This window comes from Schistocerca americana, chromosome 2 (genome assembly GCF_021461395.2).
Source record: "Schistocerca americana isolate TAMUIC-IGC-003095 chromosome 2, iqSchAmer2.1, whole genome shotgun sequence".
In the NCBI taxonomy this organism is placed as follows: Eukaryota; Metazoa; Arthropoda; class Insecta; order Orthoptera; family Acrididae; genus Schistocerca; species Schistocerca americana.
In genome coordinates, this window is record NC_060120.1 from 354,271,452 (window position 1) to 354,292,129 (window position 20,678).

Sequence of the window (20,678 nt, forward strand, 5' to 3'; positions counted from 1 at the left end):
GTTACTACTCTGAATGCTACAGTTTTACCAAATTATAGTGTATAAGTCTGACACAAGTTACATAATGTTTGTTGAACTCTGTTATATAGTTTTATTATTACACCTTAATATTGTACCTTACCTTATTTCTCTCTCACATTTTTTTGTATTTTTAATGCGTACAACTTGTTCTATACCTTTCATACACTTTACAACATAAGATTCATGGGACCAGAATTAAGAAATAAATAAAAAGTAAAAATATGTTCTCTAAAAGGGGAAAAAAGTGCCAAAACTAGTGTGCAAGAATTCTGAGTTTCTGATGAATGACAGAATGATTCTATCTTTGTCTTCAATTATATGTCAGGAAACAGAAAAAACAGTTGCAGTATTCAAAACCACACTGCGTGACTTCTTCCTTATTAATAAATTACACAGAAATGGGAAGGATGAAACTTTTTAAGGAAGCACATATTACCGTATTGTTGATTACTTGTTACTTAGCATTTAGCTCTGAAATTTTTATGTAGACATATCCAATGTGAGAGAAATATGGCAACTGGAAAAATTTACAATTTTAGGCTCATAATTATTTTCTGTGAAGTAAATAGTGAATTATTCATGCTGTTAGTAGTAAATTTGTCTGTATTGTTCACTAGAGGTATAACTTGTTATACATCAAAGGTGGGGCAGTAGTCTGTGATACACCATCTTATGTGGCCTACTGCTTTTACTGGACTTTCGTGTATTCCTATTATAGAAGTTTAAATAAAGCCATGTGTTTGAAATGGCAGTACGTTGTAAATACTCCCATTGTAGAACAATTGCCATAGTTGTGCTTATTGTGTTGTATAGGAACAGTATTTGCAATGTGTTGTAGGTTTATACTGCATCCTCCTATTACAATTGTTTGTTGCCAGTATTATAAATGTAAGCATTACAGAAAGTGCTGTATTTATTATAGAACTCATGCTTTTCATTTCTTACTTTAACAGTTAGACGCCCTAATCTGGGATGTCGTGAGCTGGTTCAAAGGCAGCTGATGAAAATAGTGGCTGCTGTCTGTGGAGACATTTGTGACTGGCGCGCAGATGTGCGGATACGAGCAGCACAGCTGGTTGTGGTACTGTTGCAACATGCAGAGCAGCATATCATGCAGCACTTGGCACGCCTACTTCCCACACTTGTGCGCACAGCTCGTGATGATGAAAGTGTGGTTGTTGAGAATGTTAGTAAGACTTGCAGATTTGTCACTATCTTAATTATGGATCTAACAGTGTGCCCCAAAAGTCTTTCCCCAAAAACAAACATGTATAAAATAGAAGACACATGTCTTTTACCTTGAAATGCAGGAGACATATTCAAGTTTTTGTGTACATATACACAATTAAAATAAATTTTGGCGTATGCTCCTTTTACTGCCTCTCATCTGAGAAGAGGACGTATTTCAGATAGTCATCATCTTCCTCAGTCTCAGCCAGCATGGCATCAGGAAAGTCATAACAAATGCAGTAATCCATTGGTTGGAGGGATTACACTATCTGGACTTTGTATGCCTAGGAAAGAAGTTGTTTATGTAGGATGCAATGCACTGATGTCTTCGGAATCGGAAATTCACAAGAGGCTCTGTAGTCTGACTTCTTGCGTCTGCTCAAAAAGGTGTGTCTCACTGTCTGAATTGTCTGCACACTACGTCCAGGTCTGCCAGTCCTAGGACACACCCTTGTTTCCTTAAACTTTGCGTACCACACCTTGGTGATTTTAACATCTGGTGGCTTTTTGTGGTGTGCCATCTGGATCTTTCTCTTGACTTTTTTTGGTGGTTGTCTCTCGTGATACTAGAGGACACATTGGGCTTTCCTCTGGTGTGAGTGCATGTTGCTTGCAAATGGTGTACCGATTCTGCTGCTGTTATGTTACTGGACCCTGTAACAATCAATGTAACAGGAAATATGAATGCACACAAAAACCTGAATATGTCACTAGCAAATTCAAGATAAGAAGTACTTGTCTATGATCGTATTTTATGCCTCATGAATGTTTGTAATTAGAGACATACTTCTGGGACACCCAGCATATTAATATGTCCTCACAAATGTTTGAATCACCCACAGTGTTTCCATGGTACTGATAAAAACTTTGAGGGATGGTGGTCAAAGGCAATTACATTAATTTGAGACAAAGAACTATGATGCAGAAACAACCAACTTCAAAAATTACAAAGTGAAGTAGATTTGTGATAACTGTGTCAGTGGAATGTTAGCACCTATGCAACCTAGGTTCTCTGTACTTTCTAATAAATTGGTTTATTATGTTCATCAGCAGGCCAACAGTAAAACTGAAATTTAATAATTTTTGTTTATAATGTTTCATTCAGTTGCTTCCACACCGGAGCTCCTCTTCTCAAGCTGGTAAAGTTTCCCATATCCATTATCTATAGAAGTTTATGCACTGAGTGGACAAAAGTCATGGGATAGTGATATGCACATATACTGATAGCAGTATTATCACATACCGAGGTAAAAAAAAGGGCAGTGCATTGGTGGGGCTGTTATTTGTATTCACGTGATTCATGAGAAAAGGTTCCTGATGTGATTATGGCCGCACAATGGGAATTAACAGACTTTGAATGTGGAACAGTAGTTGGAGCTATATGCTTGGGACATTCAGTTTTGGAAATCATTGGGGGAATTCAGTATTCCAACATCCATAGTGTCAGAAGAACATGGTGAGAATTCCAAATTTCAGGCATTATCTCTCATCCCGAACAATGTAGTGGCCAACAGCATTTGCTTAACAGCTGAGAGCAGTAGCATTTACATGGCATTGTCAGTGCTAACAGATAAGTAATACTGTGTGAAATCAGTGTGGGACACATGACAAACATATTGGTTAGGACAGTGCAGCATAATTTGGCATTAATGGGCTGTGATAGCAGACAACTGACAGAATTGCATTTCCTAACAGCACGACATCACCCATAGTGCCTCTTCTTGGCTTGTGCCCATATCAGTTGGACCCTAGTGACTGGAAAACTATGGCCTGGTCAGTTGGTCCGAGCTGATGGTTGAGTTCGAGTGTGACGCAGACCTTGCAAAGCCATGGACCCAAACTGCCAACAAGGTATTGTGCAAGCAGGTGATGGCTCCATAATAGTGTGAGTTGTGTTTACATGGAATGGACTGGGTGCTCAAGTCCAACTGAAACTGACTGGAACTGATTATGTTTGGATACTTAGAGACCATTTGCAGTCATTCATGGACTTCACGTTCCCAAACAGTGGTGGAATTTTTATGGATGGTGCACTGTGTCACTGGGCCACAGTTGTACATGACTGGTTTGAAGAACATTCTGGACAATTTGAGTGAATGATTGGCCACCCATATCGCCCAAAATGAATCCCATTGAACATTTATGGATCATAAACAAGAGGTCAGTTCATGCACAGAATCCTGCATCGACAACACTTTTGCAATTATGGATGGCTATAGAGGCAGCACTGATCAGTATTTCTGCAATGGATGTCCAGTGACTTGTTGAGTCCATGCCATGTAAAGTTGCTGCACTACATCAGGCAATAGGAGGTTTGACATGATGTTAGGAGGAATCCCATGATTTCTGTCACCTCAGTGTACTGTCATAATGAAAACATTAATGTGAGCCATCTGAAATAGTTTCTGATTTCTTCTCAATATTGGCATCCTTGTCTCAAAATATTGGTTAATTATAGCGGAAAGGTGTATACAGAAAGACAGAAATAGTGATACTTCTAAAAATGTTTCTATTCTTGAGCCTCATCAGAAGCTTGATATTCCTTGGTGTGCCTCCACTTTTGCTGTTAAAGAGTAAGTTAGGGCATGGAATTTTCTCAAGTTCTATAAATAATGTCAGTTGCTATCCATATTGCAGGTGGAACGTGGATGTGAACTACTAGGACATTTTGTACCTGCTGAACTATGGATAAAACTGCTGTTACCACCACTAGAGGATTCTCCAAATGATGGTGCACTTCGTATTCTGGCAGCAACAGTTCGTGGAGCTCAGCCCTCTAATTTTAGAGAACACATACCTGTAATTGCTGAATTTCTTGCACACAAAAATATCTGCTGGTCGAGACAGGTACTATTACTCAAAATAGAATACCTAACTTTTTACAAGATTTTTATGGATATTTTGTTTGGTGTAAGCAAAAAATACGATGATTGCGGTTGCCCGTGAAACCATGAACCCACGAGAGCACCTTTCTTTCAGATGGGCAGGCCCACATGTTGCCAAGGTTATTTTGACTACACTGCAGAAGTTTCACCAGGAAGCCCTTACACATCATTCATACAGTCCAAATCTCTCTCCATTTGATTTCCATATTTTGTCGAGTCCAGAAGAAAGAAATTCTTTGCCATCAATTGGCTTCAGACAGAGATGTGCATGCTTGGATACAATCGTGGTTCTTCAAGCAACCACAAACATTTTTCATTGAAGACCATGACCATCTCGTCTTACAGTGGGATAATTTTTTTAACATTTACGACAAGTACTTTTGAAATAACAAACATTTCTCTTACTTTTTTGTCATCTGTCTCATTTTCATTTGAGTACTTTTTATAGTTACAAATTCTGCCTCCTCCTCATTGGATCAAGCAAAAATACGATGTCACACAGATAGAAATTCTATATCAATGGTGGTACTTATCATGATGATAGTACGCAGAGTGTTGTGAAAATGAAGAAAGGCTGCACCAGTTTCACACAATTTCCCACAGCAAAACACTGTATTTTTCTTGATATAAATGTGGCCATCTGACAGCTGTCTGTCTTGCACAAATTTCACCTCAGCTGGTACGAGAAACCTACTCAAAGTAATGATATCAACATGTTTGGGAGCAACTAACCTTAGTTTGGTAATATACATTGATGAACCAAAACATTACAACCACTTGCTTAATAGCTTATTTGTAATCTTTCGGCGAAATACATTACTGATTCTGCTTATCAGGGATCCAACAGCTTGTTGGTAGGTTTGTGGAGATATGCAATTCATATCAATAATGGATCATTGATGTGTGTATGCGGTGATGGCACCCAATAGCAACAAAGATGGGTTCCATAGGATTTACATCAGGCGAATTTGGTCACTGAGATGTCAGCTTGAGCTCACTTCAATGCTCCTTAAACTACTACAGCACGGTTCTGGCTCTGACACATGGCAGTCATACTGCTGAAAGATGACATCGCCATCATAGAAGACATCAAGCATGAAGGGATTCAGAAGGTTCCCAGCTATCAGTGTGTCTTCAACTACTACCACAGGTCTCATGTAATGCAGGAGAATGTCTCCCATAGAATAATACTGCTCCAAACAGCTTATGTCCATGGCATGCTGCAGGTTTCGAACCACCATTCACCTCGATGACGGCATTTTTGGAGACAATCATTGACCTAGTGTAGTAAAAATGTGATTCAAGTGAAGAGCCAACACATTTCCATTAATCCCGATGGTCCTGTGTACACCGTAGTTGTTTGTAATTGACAGTGTTGTTAGGTCAACATGTGAACACGTAGGGGTGGTTTGCTGTGGATCTCCATTTTCATCAATGTATGATGAACGGTGTACTCTGAAACACTTGTGCATGCACCAGCACTGTGCTCTTTTGGCAGAGATGTCACAGATCACCATCTATCCTATTTTACAGAGCAAACAAGCCTCCAAGACCCAAACTCTCTGAAGAGTCATGGATGTCCAACACCTAGTGGTAGTTTCACTGTTCTCATACCTCTTTCTGTAGAAGCTCATGACAGTAGCACATGAGTATTTGACCAGCTTTGCCGTTTTTGAGATACTCGTTCACAGGCTTTGTGTAATAATAATCTGTCCTCTTGTCAGAGTCACTTATCTCAATGGATCTCTCCATTTGCTGCCTATATCTTCGTTAGGGAGATCTTCCATCTGTGTCTGCTCCACTTACATACTTTTGTTACCATGTCTAGTGCCCGCAATGCTGGAAGGCGACATCGAATGTCATAATGGGCAGTGATCATAATGTTTTGGCTTACCAGTTTATAGTAACCATTCTGCTGCTTTAAAGGGCTAAGTAACAGTCAACATCATATGTAAATGTATACGTAGACCACATAATCAAACAATGGGAAATCCAGGATGGAATCTTGGGGGGGCAGACAGGGCGTGTATCCTCCAGTTTTATTGGGTGTTCGTTTGTTGGCAGCTGGACTATGGGTGCATGGTGTTTGGCTCAGTGAGTCCCTCTTATTTGTGGATCATAGACGCTGTCCACCATGAGGAGATTCAGCTGGTCATGGGTGCTTATCGGACCAGTCCCTTACTCAGCCTCTGTGCTAAGATGGGGGAACCGCCACTTACCATGTGGCACCAGCTCCTTATGGTGAGCCAGGCATGTAAGTTCCTTGCAGCTCCAACTTCACACACACACCATACTGTTGTTTGTCCACATCTGAAGCACCTTTTTTCCAACCGTACACGAGCCGTGATGCCATTTGGGATCCGTGTGCAGCATGTGCTGGAGTCACTTGGTGTGGCGCCAGTCCCACCCCCAATCCAGGGTTTTAACTGTCTGCCACCCTGGTTACTGAAGAGGTGCAGAGTGATTTTAGATTTGGTGCAGTACAGGAGAGATAGCACTTCGGCTTCCGTTTTTAATGTGGTGAAACTGCAGTTTTATCTGAGCACTACAACCATGTAGATGTTTCTATGGATGGGTGTAAGCAGGTTGACTCCGTTGGTTGCTCTGTTGTTTTCCTGGCTCGTGTCCTCAAGGTCAGACTGCCTTCCAAATTTACGTTCTTTGACGCAGAATTATATGTGATCTTGCGGGCACTAGAGCAGATGAGACATTCTCACAGTGTTAAATTTCTCATCTGTTCAGATTCTTTGAGTGCCCTTTACTTTTTGCAGTGTTTTGTTTGTATCCAGCAGATAAAGTAATCACGACTATCCAGGATGCCCTCCTCCATCTACAGCAACTGGGGGGGGGGGGGGGGGGGGGGAGGGAGGAAGTGTCTCTCTACTGGGTACCAGGGTACTTGGGAATTGCAGACAACAAAAGGGTGGATCGAGCAGCCAAGGAGGCATGTTGTGATCATCAGGTCTTTCAGTGTGCTTATCCCCCTGCATGCTGTCACCTCGCTGTTGAGGTATAAAGTCCTTTGTCAATGGGAAGATGAGTGGCAAGAAGTGACCAACAACAAGCTCCGTGTCATCAAGCCCACAACCCAGCCGTGGAGTACTTCCTTCCAGTCATGTCGACAGGATGAGGTCCTTCTTACTCATCTTTGCATAGGCCACAGCCCTCTGATGCATGGAGTTTTATTCTGGTGAGAGGACCCTCCACTGATTGGTGTTTGTGGCGTGCAGATTGCGGTGCGCTACATTTTATTGGACTGCATTTTATTTGCCGACCAGCAGACTGCGATGGATTTGCTGGAGGATCTGCAGTTTATTTTATGTAATGATCAAATGAATGTGGTTCATGTTTTAGTTTTGTGAATTGTCCAATGTTCTAACAAGATTTTGGGGAGATGTTTTTAATGTGTCAACAGGGTGGCTGGCTCACTCATGTTTTTTGTAAGTGGTCAGCCAGTTACATTTCCCTGTGCTTTTCTTTTAGCTTTTCTGTGTTTTGTTTTCCCTCTGTTTTAATTTCTTGATTAGCTATCTTCCCTCCTCATTGATTTTAGTGCATGTGAGATAGAGTGACTGTGTGGTCATTTTGAGTGCATGCGTGTATGATAATTTTAGTTCTTCTCCACATTCATTTGTTTTAATAAGTGTCAGGGCACTGAGAATCTCGCCATTGGGCACCCATAAGACCCTCATAAAACACCACATAGGGGAGATGCTGAGTCGCAAATAGGCACAACAAAAAGACTCTCACAATTACATCTTCTGGCCATTAGGGCCTTCATCAACAATAGACGCACACACATACACACACATACTCATGCAAATGCAATCCACACACATACTCATGCAAATGCAATCCACACACATACTCATGCAAATGCAATCCACACACACGACTGCAATCTCAGGCAATTGAAACCACACTGCGAGCAGCAGCAGCAGCACCAGTGCATGATGGGAGTGGCAGCTTGGTGGGGGTAAGGAGGAGGCTGGGGCGAGGAGGGGGAGGGATAGTATGTTGGGGGTGGCGGATACAGAAGTTATCACCCATCCATCCCCTTCCCTGTTTCCATTCCAGCACTACACAGCCGTCATTCCGCCACCGCACCCAGTCTTTTTATCCCTCTCCTTTTCTGCTGCTTCTCCCCCTCCCCTCCTCTCCCCACCTTTCCCCTGCCCTCTGTCTAACCTGCAGCACTTCACTGTCTGCCACCCTCACCATACTATCCCTCCCCCTCCCTGCCCCAGCCTCCTCCTTATCCCCACCAAGTCACTACTTCCATCATGCACTGATGCTGCTTCTTGCAGTGTGGTTTCAGTTGCCTGAGACTGCAGTTGTGTGTGTGAGTTGCATTTTCGTGTGTTGTGTGTTTGTGTGTGTGTGTGTGTGTGTGTGTGTGTGTGTGTGTGTGTGTGTGTGTGTGTAAAGAATACTCTTATATGTCTAAATTTGATCTGGGTTATGTATGAAATATTAAACCACAAACATCATTAAAACCTAATGCTTCATTTTACTTTTTGACCTACGCCCGTGCCTTTTGCTGTGATGGATGGGAGCAGCTAAAGTGGAATTTGAGGCATGAGATGTTGTGACACCATTCACATAGTGTTTGTTATTAAAAAACCTAAAGGCAGAATTCAAATTTGTAGCAGTATTGAAGCATCTGTTAATGTTTAGTCCAATACATATGTTTATATGATTCAGTGTGTGGAAGATTACCTGCCAAAGTTACTTGGGAGGCTAGTTTTCTTCTAATAAGGGGGGACCTTACAAACTATCCATCTTTGATCTTCTTCATAATTATAGGATTTGCAATTTCTTAAAGCAGTATAATGTAATCTCCAAAAAACTAGAAAAATTTGTCATTAAGAGCTAGAAGATTTCCAAGCAGTGTTAAGTATTAAAATTGTAATTTTTTTAACAAATTTGTCGGTAGCTCAACACTAGCATAATTCGATTGTAATCATAAAGTCACTGGTTCAGACCTTGCTTGGAGCATACTTCTTTTTTGTACTTTTTCTTTAATTCCTTATTTATTAACAAATGGAAATGATAAATATGGAATTACAATTATTTAATGAAATTAACATACTTTTATTTTTAATTACTCGCCTATGAAATCAAATTAAAATATATACAAGCATGCAAAATGCCTTTTTGTTAAATGAAAAAAAAAAAAATTGTGTACATCAGCAATAGTGTTAAGTCTCTAGAAATAAAAATCTTGAATTTTCTCTTCGTGTTTTGCATTTTTGTAAAAAGTTCTAATTTTGTTGAGGATATACTTGCAGATGTTATTTATGGTTACATATTTGTTGCTTGTGTATATGAAAGGTGTGTGTTTCTCTTTTGCTGATGAATGCTGTGGCCGAAAGCTTTGTGTGTCTTAATTGTGCCTGTCTGCATCTTAACGTATCTTGTTTACAGTAAGTAGCAATCTATCTTTTCCTGCATTATCAATATTCCTAGCTGGAGTTTCTATTTTTTGGTTAAGATTTCATATTTTAATAAATTTTGGAATTTAAAAAATTAAAATAAAGTATGCTTTTACCAAGAAACTATGATTACAATTCGATTATGCTATGTACTGAACTACCAATAAATTCATTAATAAACTACAATTGTTTTATACTTAACAATGCTCAGAAATCTTCCAACCTTCAAAGGCAATTTTTTTTAGTTCTTTTGGGAACTGAATCATAATGCTCTAAGAAATTGATATCTGGACACTGACCTACAAATCTTGGAAGTATGAAGAAAATTGACAAGATCTACTCCATAAGATCCACTTGTGAAATAGTTTTATTTGGCACTTACCTGCTATTACCATTAGGTGCACAATCAAAGTGTTGTGTGGTAACCGCTGTGATTCTCAGGTTATATCAGTACAATAGCTTACATTTTCGTGTTGCAAGTTCTCCCCCAATATTTAAAAAATTCTTATAGCAGCTTATACAGAGGGTTACCGCAAGCTGTGAATTATTTAGATGACGTTACACTCTCTTTGTCTACCAGGGAACAATAACTAAACAACTAGAAACATCTGTTTAATAGACTTAGTGAATGGGAATGCAAACCACACACTGCGTAATGATGATTGATATTCCCCGTATGCCAAAAAATTTGAAGGAGTTCCAGTCATTCTTAGACAACATAAATTTCTATGGCAAATTTATACTGAATGCTGCACAGTTATCACACTCTCTAAATCACCTTCATGTAAAGGGAATCAAATTTCAGTTGTTTGCCTCTAGACCGGCAGTGTACAGGAAGCTAAAAAAGTGATTGAATTCTGCTTCCTGCATGGCCTCACAAACCAGGAACACATTTTATCCTGGCAACAGATGCCTCTCAATTCAGGGTTGGGATTGTTCTGTCGCACAATTCTTCCAGTGGCACAGAACAATTGATGGCATATACTTCTAAAACAGTAACAGTGGCACAAGTAAACTTCAACCACAAAGCAAAGCAGGCACTGGACAATATTTACAGTATCAAAAAATCATGTTTCCTTATTCAGAATAAAATTCCACCTGCTCATGAACCATAAGTCATTAGTTTTGTAGGCCCCCAAGCAAATCTACCGGATATGACGCTGCTACAATTACAGTGTTTTTGTCCATTGACTTGGTGCCAATCTTGCTTTCCACACTGTGTTGTCATGCCAGTTAGCTGCCTAGTTTGTGTCAGTATGTTTTAATAATCCTCACATATGATTTTCGATAAATGCTCCACTGACGCATATAACATTGTCAGTTCCACGATTACTGTCTCATCCCCTTCATTATCCCACTGTTTACAAAACAGGCACAGTGCCTTAGACAAATTCAGAACTCAAAATATAAACACAAGTTCGAGCTCTACATCAGTGTTTTGTTGTATCTGACCAGATACATTATTCCCTTCTATCTGTACCCACATATCATGCAAACACTAGCCATCCAGTAATAGCCAGAAACTTTCGATTTTTCGTAGTTGGAAACTTGTCACAAACTCAGTGTGTTCCTGGCTCTATATCGCTTGCTTTTTGTTCAGAGTTTGTTTTAAATGTAGAGATGACTAAATGATCGCTATAATGTTAATATCCTTTGCTTTGTGTCTGTATAATGCTTTTTATATTCTGACATTTAAATATCTGTATAAAATAACTATTTCCAGAATTATAAGCAAAATTGTTGTTTTCTGCTTTGCTATTGAGGACATACAGGTATGGTTAAAACAATGGAGATCTGAGATGATCTTTTCTACTAATAGGCATTGTGGTAATGAGAACTACTTTAGAAAATGTACATTAGTTAGTAATCCTGATTTTGCAGGCAGTATGTAGCTATTCTAAACAACATACACTGTATGTGATTGGAAAAGACGTTTTTAGTGACCTTTAGCGAGGTAAAACAGGAGTCTAATTCTTCTCATGATACACACGAATGCATTTGGAATCATCCATGTTGATAAACCGATTGGTATTCTTTCAGTGTTCTCCCCAAGTTAAAATACTTTTATGTTATAGATGTACAAGTGAGTGTTAGTTTACTAATTGTTAGTCTGTCCTTCATAATCCAACTTATTTGTTTGGTCTTCAATTATTAAATTATGTAAGTACTTTCCTGAATGGCTTGTGATGTTTCAGGCTCCATACCAGGAACAGCTGCTACGTTGTTGTACAGCCCTTATCAGTATAGATGCAGAGAGCAGTTCCACTGCACACCAACATCTCTTCTTTGTTATTATTTCAGCTCTTGGACTGACAAATGAGCAGAAAATTGCAGATGATGCTGTAGGTAATGTTTTTAACATTTTTATATGTAAGGTTGTTAAGTCACATTGAATCAATATTGTAAACAAATTAATAATGAGTTGTGGTATTCCAAACAAAATACAGTGTGTAACAAGTATCAAGGTAAAAATGTTTATAGGATAATAGAGATAAGGCAGAATGTGAAGAATTGAACTAACTGTGATTCAACAGGGAATATTTTTATATTCGTTAAATGGAATTTTTATGGCTAAAGATGAATGAGTCTTTATTAGAGTGAAATCTAGTGTTGGTGCTATCTTTGATAAGAAAAACACAAGATTGTCATTGGATATAGTGGTTCAAAGAAAGCAGTGGTCTATGGGACTGGAGAAACCATCTCCACCTCCACCTCCACCTTGCTCCTACCATTCTATTCTCACTTGCTTTCTTAGACATACACTGTTTACATGAAAACCCAGGCCTAACATGCTGAGACAACACCCCATGAGCTGAATATAAAGTGACAGCTACACACTTTTTAAGTCTACTGCATGTAGTGTACCTCTCCTCTCATTCCTTACAAAAGGGATTGTATCCATGAAAGTCCAAATGTTGTGTTTCCTTTCATCTACATACTTTTGGCTCCCTCATTAATGTTGCATTTTAAAGAATATTTGCAGTTTTTTTAAAATTTTGTTATTTACTTATTTCTTTTCTTTACCCAGTAGCTTTTTCGTCTTATCCGTTCAACCTTCACCTACTCCATTTTCTTCTTCTTATTTATGTAAGCCATATGTTGCCTCAGCCCATTGTGAACAGTTATGTTGTATACTATATTCGAATTGTTGTTCTGAGAGCACTGGAGAGAGATTTGTGCCACTTTCTGTTCCATGGCCATTGGCTTTGCAAATTAGAGTATATGTATGATATCTGAGTGTTTATCATAAAGTATATCTCATATTTTTCATTGTATTGTGATCATTTTGTGTAACTTCAATTGTAGTTATCAGCTGCTTTTAATCTGAACAGTGTGGCTTTCTTACAGTTTTGGAGATGAAAGTTTCTTTGGAGAAATGGGAGACTATTAGGGACAATGTGAATTTTTCCACGCACAGAATTTATACGGGATAGGCAACTATTCTTCTAAGTACAATAGGAACAATTGAGCATTTGGAGGGATAGGAAGAAAAATGCTTCCATGAGGCAGACATAGATATGAAGCCAGTAGATGTAACAATATTATTAAAGGGATAATTGCTACTCACCAATAGCGGAGATGCTGAGTTGCAGATGGGCTTGTTGTGTGTATCTGTGACTCAGCATCTGCGTTACGTGGTGAGTAGTAACTATCCTCTTCATAATAAGTCATTAGATGTAGTTGTTAGCAGAGTTACTGTTTGGCAAAATAGAGAAACAAGGGGAGGAGGAGGAAGAAGAAGAAGAAGAAGAAGAAGAAAATTGGAAGTAATGACTGGGAAATAGGAAAAATAATGCTTAGTCTGCGAAGAAAAAGAAATTGGAACATTATATGGAGGAGCTAGCACATATCTTCTTTTACTTCCTGTATCTTAGCACTGCATTATGATCATGAGCAACCTGTCGTCTGTATGAATGACCACACTCAAACAGTGGACAAGGCCAAGTTTTTTCTGCAAGTTGCAGAGCTTGCTGCTCAACTTAGTATTGTCAGTATCAACTGTTAGATTTAAACAACATGCTAGGTAGAATTCTGTCTTCATAGTAGATGGCTGTTGTTCACATGATATGTCACTAAAAATAGAAGAAACTGCCGAAAAACTAGAATGAGAGAGGGGTGAAAGTGTGAGATAAAGGAGGAGGAAAATTGTATAATAATCAAAAATAGATTTCTTAATTCCTTGGGAAGTACATCTGTTTATTTTGGTACTCATTTTTCTTTCTAGTATTTTATCAGTTCATACTTTAAAAAAATTCCGCTCCCCCACCTCTCTTCCCCTCTATTCTCCATACATCTACACTATTCACAAAACGGAGAATTGAGAATCTAGTCACACTGAACTTTATGTTTTATTAACAGCTTGTCACAATACCTGTAACATGGATGATTAATTGTTTCTGATACCTTTGTTTATTTAACACTAAGTACAGGATGTCTGAAAAGTCTTTCCCTGATTACATAAATTGACAACTCAGGCTATAAGTAAGATACAAATATGAAACTGGTGTCTAATTGTTTACAAACTATCAAAGTTTTTTTCACACATTAGTAAACTTCCACATGAGCACCCTTGGTAGCACGTAGCACATCTAGGCGATATTCAATTTCTGTCCACACATTAGCCACCATCACTGGAGGGACCGATTCATTGACTGTGGTTATCCGTTGCCGCAGGGTTTCAAGATCTGGTACACGTGTTCGGTAGACCTCGTCCTTGACATAACCCCGTAAAAAGACGTCTAATGGGGTTGTGTCAGGAGAGCGTGGAGGCCAAACCGTTGGCCCATCACGACCAATCCATTGCCCAGGAAAGGTCATATCGAGATAGGCACGGACGTCCAAACCCCTGTGAGGCGGTGCACCGTCTTGCTGAAACAAGACGTCGGGGTGATACTGAAGCAGCTGAGGAACAGCATACAGTTGAAACATGTCCAGACACACTGCAGATGTGATGGTAGCCTCAGCGAAGAAGAATGGCCCGATAATTCGATCGTGCAATAGCAGGCACCAAACATTCACCTTTGGACTGCCTCTGGTGCACTCCATGAGCTCGCCAGGGGGTTGTGAACCCCAAATGCGCACATTGTGGCAATTCACTACTCCACTGACAAAAAAGGTCGCTTCGTCGGAAAAGGCAATTCGTCTGAGGTAACCATCATTGTCCTCAATACGTGATAGCATTTCGACCACAAAGTCATATCGACGTGTACTGTCATTGGGCAACAATGGAAGTGGAAGTTTACTGATGTGTGGAAGAAACTTTGATAATTTGTTAACAATTAGACACCAGTTTCATATTTGTATCTTATTCTAGCCTGAGTTATCAATTTATGTAATCAGGGAAAGACTTTTTGGACACCCTGTATTTCACTTATTGTTTTCATACAGCTTTCATGTTTCTGTTTTCTTCTGGTAAAATCTTGACTTCTCTGTGTACCAATATCACTTTTTTTATTGATAAAATACATTGTCCCCATCAATATCCTGTGTGCTTATTTCTTGAAATGTGTATTTTACTTTCAGAATTTATCAAATCAAAGTTTTCTCCTGTGTGTATTCTTTCTCAAAGTCATACAGTGACCAAAATTTAGAGATGTTCTGGTTAAAAATGGTCATTGTTTCTCATCTAGGTGTGCTGAAGCTGCTGGGCAATAATGAGAAATGTGATTTAGAGGGGCTATTTGAGAAATATGCATTGTCAGTGTTAGAAGATCTGCAGAGAACAGCAGAATCATGGTCTGTATGCAGTTCAGAGCGATTCATCTTTGAAGCCATATTGAGACACTCAGGTAAAGAATTTTGAATCTGAAATTTTATCATCACCATTAAAACAGTGTATTTTTGATACTGTTTCAGCATACTGTATGCAATAAACATGTGCATCAGTGATTCTCGACCTGGGGGTAATTATCTTCTGAGGGGTGGGTAAAAACAAAGAGGTTCAATTGTGTTTTGGTCACAAAACTAAATTATTTTTAAAACATCATTACTGTTTCATAAGACTGTAATACTGATTACATAAGTTACCAATAATTACATTTTTTTTTTTCAGATATAGCATTAACATGTGATTCAATGTGGTAGAGGGTACAGCTTGTTGAATGTATAACATTTTCACATATTCCATGCACTTTGTACCATGCATCTTTGACAGTAAAACTGAGACATACTCATCACTTATGCTTATATGTCTCATGAAAACACCTCCAAGTTGTGCATGGACCAGAAAGTACTTCATTAAGCTAGGTATACACAAGGGTGTTTTTCATTCTGACATCTTTTGTGAGCAAAACGTGTTGTGTAAACAGTGCCGAGTTTCAGCTCACCAGCAGTGTTACAGAGTGGGTCTAGATCTCGGGTAGTTGCACTCTGTGAGTTTAGACTTCTTGTGTAGGCGGCACCTCCATGTGTTGAGAGCTGTTTGGCATAGCTCCCAGACAAGAAAAACTGTACCAGCATTGTTGGGAAGGCTGAGAGTAATACTAGATGAGTGCTCAACAACCAGTTGCACCCAGGATTTGTGCTGTATTTCATAATTTTTATGCTACCGCTTGTTGACAATATACTCATATTTTGCCATTCTTGCGCTCACGATAAACGAAAACACTCGTGAAACTGCATATTTTGAGCCATAATTTGTGCCCATGGCATGTTTCTGAGTGAATAAATTACCCATTTTACCTCCTACATTTGAAAGTTGTAGATTTGCAACACAGCAAAGAATTTATGAAAACAACATGGACAAATTATGTAGAACCAATAAACAAAAAAATTGTCACCAAGGAGACTCGATCCTTCATTAATATGAGCAAGAGACTGGCGTATTAGCCATTGCGCTTCATAGACACTTCAACTAACTGCCCTATAAACATGTAGCGGCATTGTCAAGATAGTTGAAACTGCTGTCATGATGGATACGCACTGTGAAGTGATTGTCAGCGATGTGTAGGCAAAAAAAGTGATGGAGATAGCTGACAGGAAGTGGACTCAGGATGGAGTTGTGAATTTAATTAGCTTGTACCAGAAATGCCAGCATTATGGAATGTACAGTTACTACACTATGGGAACCGACATGTGAAGCATAGTTTGTTGACTTAAATGGCTACAGCTTTTAATGCCTCCAAAGAAGATATATACCACATTAGTCACAATTTAAGAAATCAGGCAAAGTAGTTTTATAACATAGATTAATTGATTAAAGAAACAAGTGAAGCTATGTTTGAAAGTACAGTGTGGGGCAACTAAAAGTGGCCCAGAGAACAGAGTTCCAGGTTACAAAGAAACACAGCACAGGAAAGAAAATACAATTCTATCCTGACTATGGCAGAAGTTGAAAGTGACCACCGTTCATCTCCTGGCAAGTGACCACCATTCCTCTCCTGGCACTTTTGGGCCATGGTCAGAAAGTTGCTGAAGGTGGATCAAAGCTGAAGTGTTGGAACTGCTACAGTCTCATCAAAAATGTTCTGCTGTAGTTCTTGAACACTGAGTGTTGTTGCAGTACACCTTAGACTTGAAATCTCCCCACACAAAGTAGTCGCACACTGATAGATAAGGTGACCTGGGTGTCCAGCTAGGGCCATAACCAGATTGACCTCTGCTAACTACTCTGTTAATCATGAAGATTGTGTGAATGTGCTCCAAGGTACAGCCAACTGTTTGGGCAGTTGCTCCATCCTGTTGGAAGTAACATGCCAAATTCAACACATCCAATAATGTGGCATACAGACACTGCACACCAATCTCCAATATTCTGATCATGCAACAGTGTTTCGTGGAAGCTATGCAGATTCTCTGTTGCCCAGAACCTGTGATTTTGTGATTTGATGTAACCACTCAGGTGAAACCAGGCTTAATCAGATATAAATAACAGATCCATGTCCAAGCCATTCATTGTTATCTCAGTGAACAACCACTCACGAAATTGGAGGCACTGAGGAGCATCTACTGGTTTTAATGCAAGGACAACAGGCACTCTGTAGGGATGGATATGCAGTTCCAGGCGGAGTATTTGTCCTCACGATCGATGTGATATGCCAGTCTCTTGTGATAGGCATTAGGTTGATTTGGTAGATCTCTGGAGCATTTTCTGGTGAAATGCAGCCACATTTTCTGGTGTGCGAGCAAATTTCAGACTGGTTTTTTTGACTTGTTCAAAACAGACCTTGTCTTACACCATTTATGGTCTAAATGTTGCACGACACTCTTTCTTTGACACCACAACAGACCACACCATTTCCTCGACTCTGTAGTCACATAACTTTCCACATTGAACACCCGCTGCTCCACTGTGAGTACCATCATCCCCTTTGCACTGCTGCACTCACACTGACCAACCTGCACTACACTCTGAACCAGTCTGGATCACATGGTGGGCATTCACATGCTGTGTGCATCACGAGGTGTGGTTGTATGCACAATCACATCCAATCGTATCCACTCGTCTGGTAGGTCTGCATCAAAATTAAGTACCGCACCCCTGTTATATTGCCACTTACCATCACAAGCAGGTTGTTCAATATTATGGTGCAGAACTAAGGATTTGACTGGTTCTTTTACATTTTTGAAGTGCTCTTTGAAGTACTGTTGAAGTAATTCACCAAATGTGTTTCTGGAAATTATGTTTTTTGTAAATATTGTGAAAACAGTCCTCAGTTTATGGACTCATCTGCTCTTTATTGTTGTTGACAATGAGACAAATATGGTACAAATTTAAAGGATATTTGAAATGTCTGACTTGCTCTCTAAAATGCTAGGCAGAAGTTTTTAATGTCATAATGGTGGCTGACTCATCCATGTATTTTGAAAGTATTCAGGGAGCCACACATCTCTGTCTTCTTTTTTTTATAATCTGTGTTAAAAATTTTTTAGAATGTTGTACAATAGTCAGTCTTTTACCATTTGAGTGATAGCGAGAATATGTGGATGTATGTGCATAAGGAATATAGAGAGTATGTTAAAGTTGTAGTCATTTTAATGAAACAATGGAAAATCCAGGATGGAATGCCACAATATTATGAAAACAATAGTTGCTACTCACCATGTAGCAGAGATGCTGAGTCACCATCTAGAGGAATCCTTCGTAAACACTCAGAATCCCAAATCCCTCACTGGTCAAGGGTGACGACACCCATCCACAATACTGCAGACCATTAACACCTTCTCCCTCATTCGCTTCACCTGGTCCTATTCATCCCAACCAGCCACCTTCCTCAATGTTGACCTCCACCTCAAAGATGGCTACATCAGTACCTGCGGCCATATCAAACCTACCAACCACCAGCAATACCTCTACTTCAACAGCTGCCATCCATTTCATACCAAGAAGTCTTTTTACTTCTCTCCTTTTCCGCTACGACCCCCTCTCCACCCCACCCTCCGTCTAACCTCCCAACTGCACCTAGCTGCCCTACCCTCTCTCCACCTTGTCTTTGCATGCTCCCACTAGCAGCACTTTACTGGCCTCCACCCCTATGCTGTTATCCCTCCCCTTCCCCACCACAACTTCATCCCTACCCCACCCGATTGCTTCTCCCATCATGCGCTGCTACTTAGTCTGGCCTCAGCTGCTAGAGACTGTGGTCATGAATGTGTGAGTTGAGCTGCACGGACGTGTGTGTGTGTGTGTGTGTGTGTGTGTGTGTGTGTGTGTGTGTTGGTTTTTCAACAATGTTCTTTGCCAAAACTTCATTTTGTGACAGTCTTTTGTTGTGACTCAGACATTTTAATGACATTTTGAAATATAGTTGACCTCCTCTTGGTTATTTAATGAACATGTCTTATCAGTTTGAAGTTTAAAAAAAATAAAACTTGCCTTGCACAAACCTTCCCAGATAATTTGTTTCTGCTCTTTAAGTACACCAAGAGAAAATACCAACCAGATTCTCAGTTCTGCTATGTAATATAGAGTGACCTGCTTGTGTCAGTAAATGGCAATCTAATAGGGTTGCAGGAGTTAATTTTGAAACAGACCTATCTTCAGTTATTGCATCCCTGAAGTCTGATGACACATTCTTGACCTGATAAACATAACTTTCCCCACGTATGATGTAGTTGTGGCCTCACTGTGTTCTCATCTGTGCACCTAAATGAACCTTGCACAACTATGGAGACATTCAGAAAGGGGTTGGTACACCATTACAGAAAGTACAAACTAATCTGGTAAAGTCATCTATATCATCAAGCTCCTTTGTCCTCCAGTTAAGGTGGCACACAGAATTTACAGCATTTATGAAAGTAGATGATAACATTTACCAGAATTCAAGGACCTTGTGAGACTGAAACTAATGCCAATTGATAAAACATTTTTGCCCTACCAAATTTTATCTACTTACACAAAAGATTATCATCATTTTACTGCTCTTCCACACAGGACTTAAACTGCAAATATACTTTTGGAATCTGCCAGCTGTAAGACACACAATTTCTCCAGGACACAAACTACGCTCACCTGTCCAGTCTCACCCTAACACCCACCATCAACGATCTATTGCAACACTGGCCAGAACCAAACTAAACTAAACTCTGTCTGAACAGGCCATGGAGGCCCAACAGTACCGACCAACCTCCATATCATCCCTAGCCCACAGGCCAGTAGACAACTGAATAATTAACTTCTAAATGATCAGTGGAAAATCTCATATAAGATGTGAAACAAATATTAACAAAGAGATAGAGGGGCTGGCCAGTACTTACCTCAGCTCAGTACAGCCGATAGATACACATAAAACAGAACTGAAAATTTACATTCCTAGCTTTCGGAACTTTGTTCCTTCATCAGGGAGGAGAGAGGGGAAAAAAGGGAAGAAGGGAAAGTGGATTCAGTTACTCACAACCCAGGTTATGAAGCAACAGGGAAAGGTAAACAGGGAGGGTAGCAAGGATGGAGGCATGGTTGTCAGAGGGAAGCCAAAGATATTCTACTGTAAGTACTGTGCCAGCTTCAAACCAAAGAGGATGCATACAGAAGTAAAGAGGTATATAGTATAAAGATAAACACAACTATGTAGGATGAAAAGATGCGTGAATGGCTAAAGAGGAAAGGGAAAGAGGAGAAGACTGAAGAGTGAATGGGAGTGAGGTTGTTTAACGTAGGTTCAGTCCAGGG

General features: G+C 39.7%; 1 protein-coding gene across 1 annotated transcript in view; it reads left to right on the plus strand.

Annotated features, from left to right (window-relative positions):
* The window catches only part of LOC124596328 (dynein axonemal assembly factor 5), a 98,345-nt gene that overhangs the window by 20,517 nt on the left and 57,150 nt on the right, over positions 1-20,678 (plus strand). The window contains exons 4-7 of the mRNA XM_047135431.1: positions 975-1,207; positions 3,889-4,098; positions 11,767-11,917; positions 15,202-15,360. Coding sequence (XP_046991387.1) covers positions 975-1,207; positions 3,889-4,098; positions 11,767-11,917; positions 15,202-15,360 — 753 coding nt within the window. The remainder of the gene's footprint in view (positions 1-974; positions 1,208-3,888; positions 4,099-11,766; positions 11,918-15,201; positions 15,361-20,678) is intronic.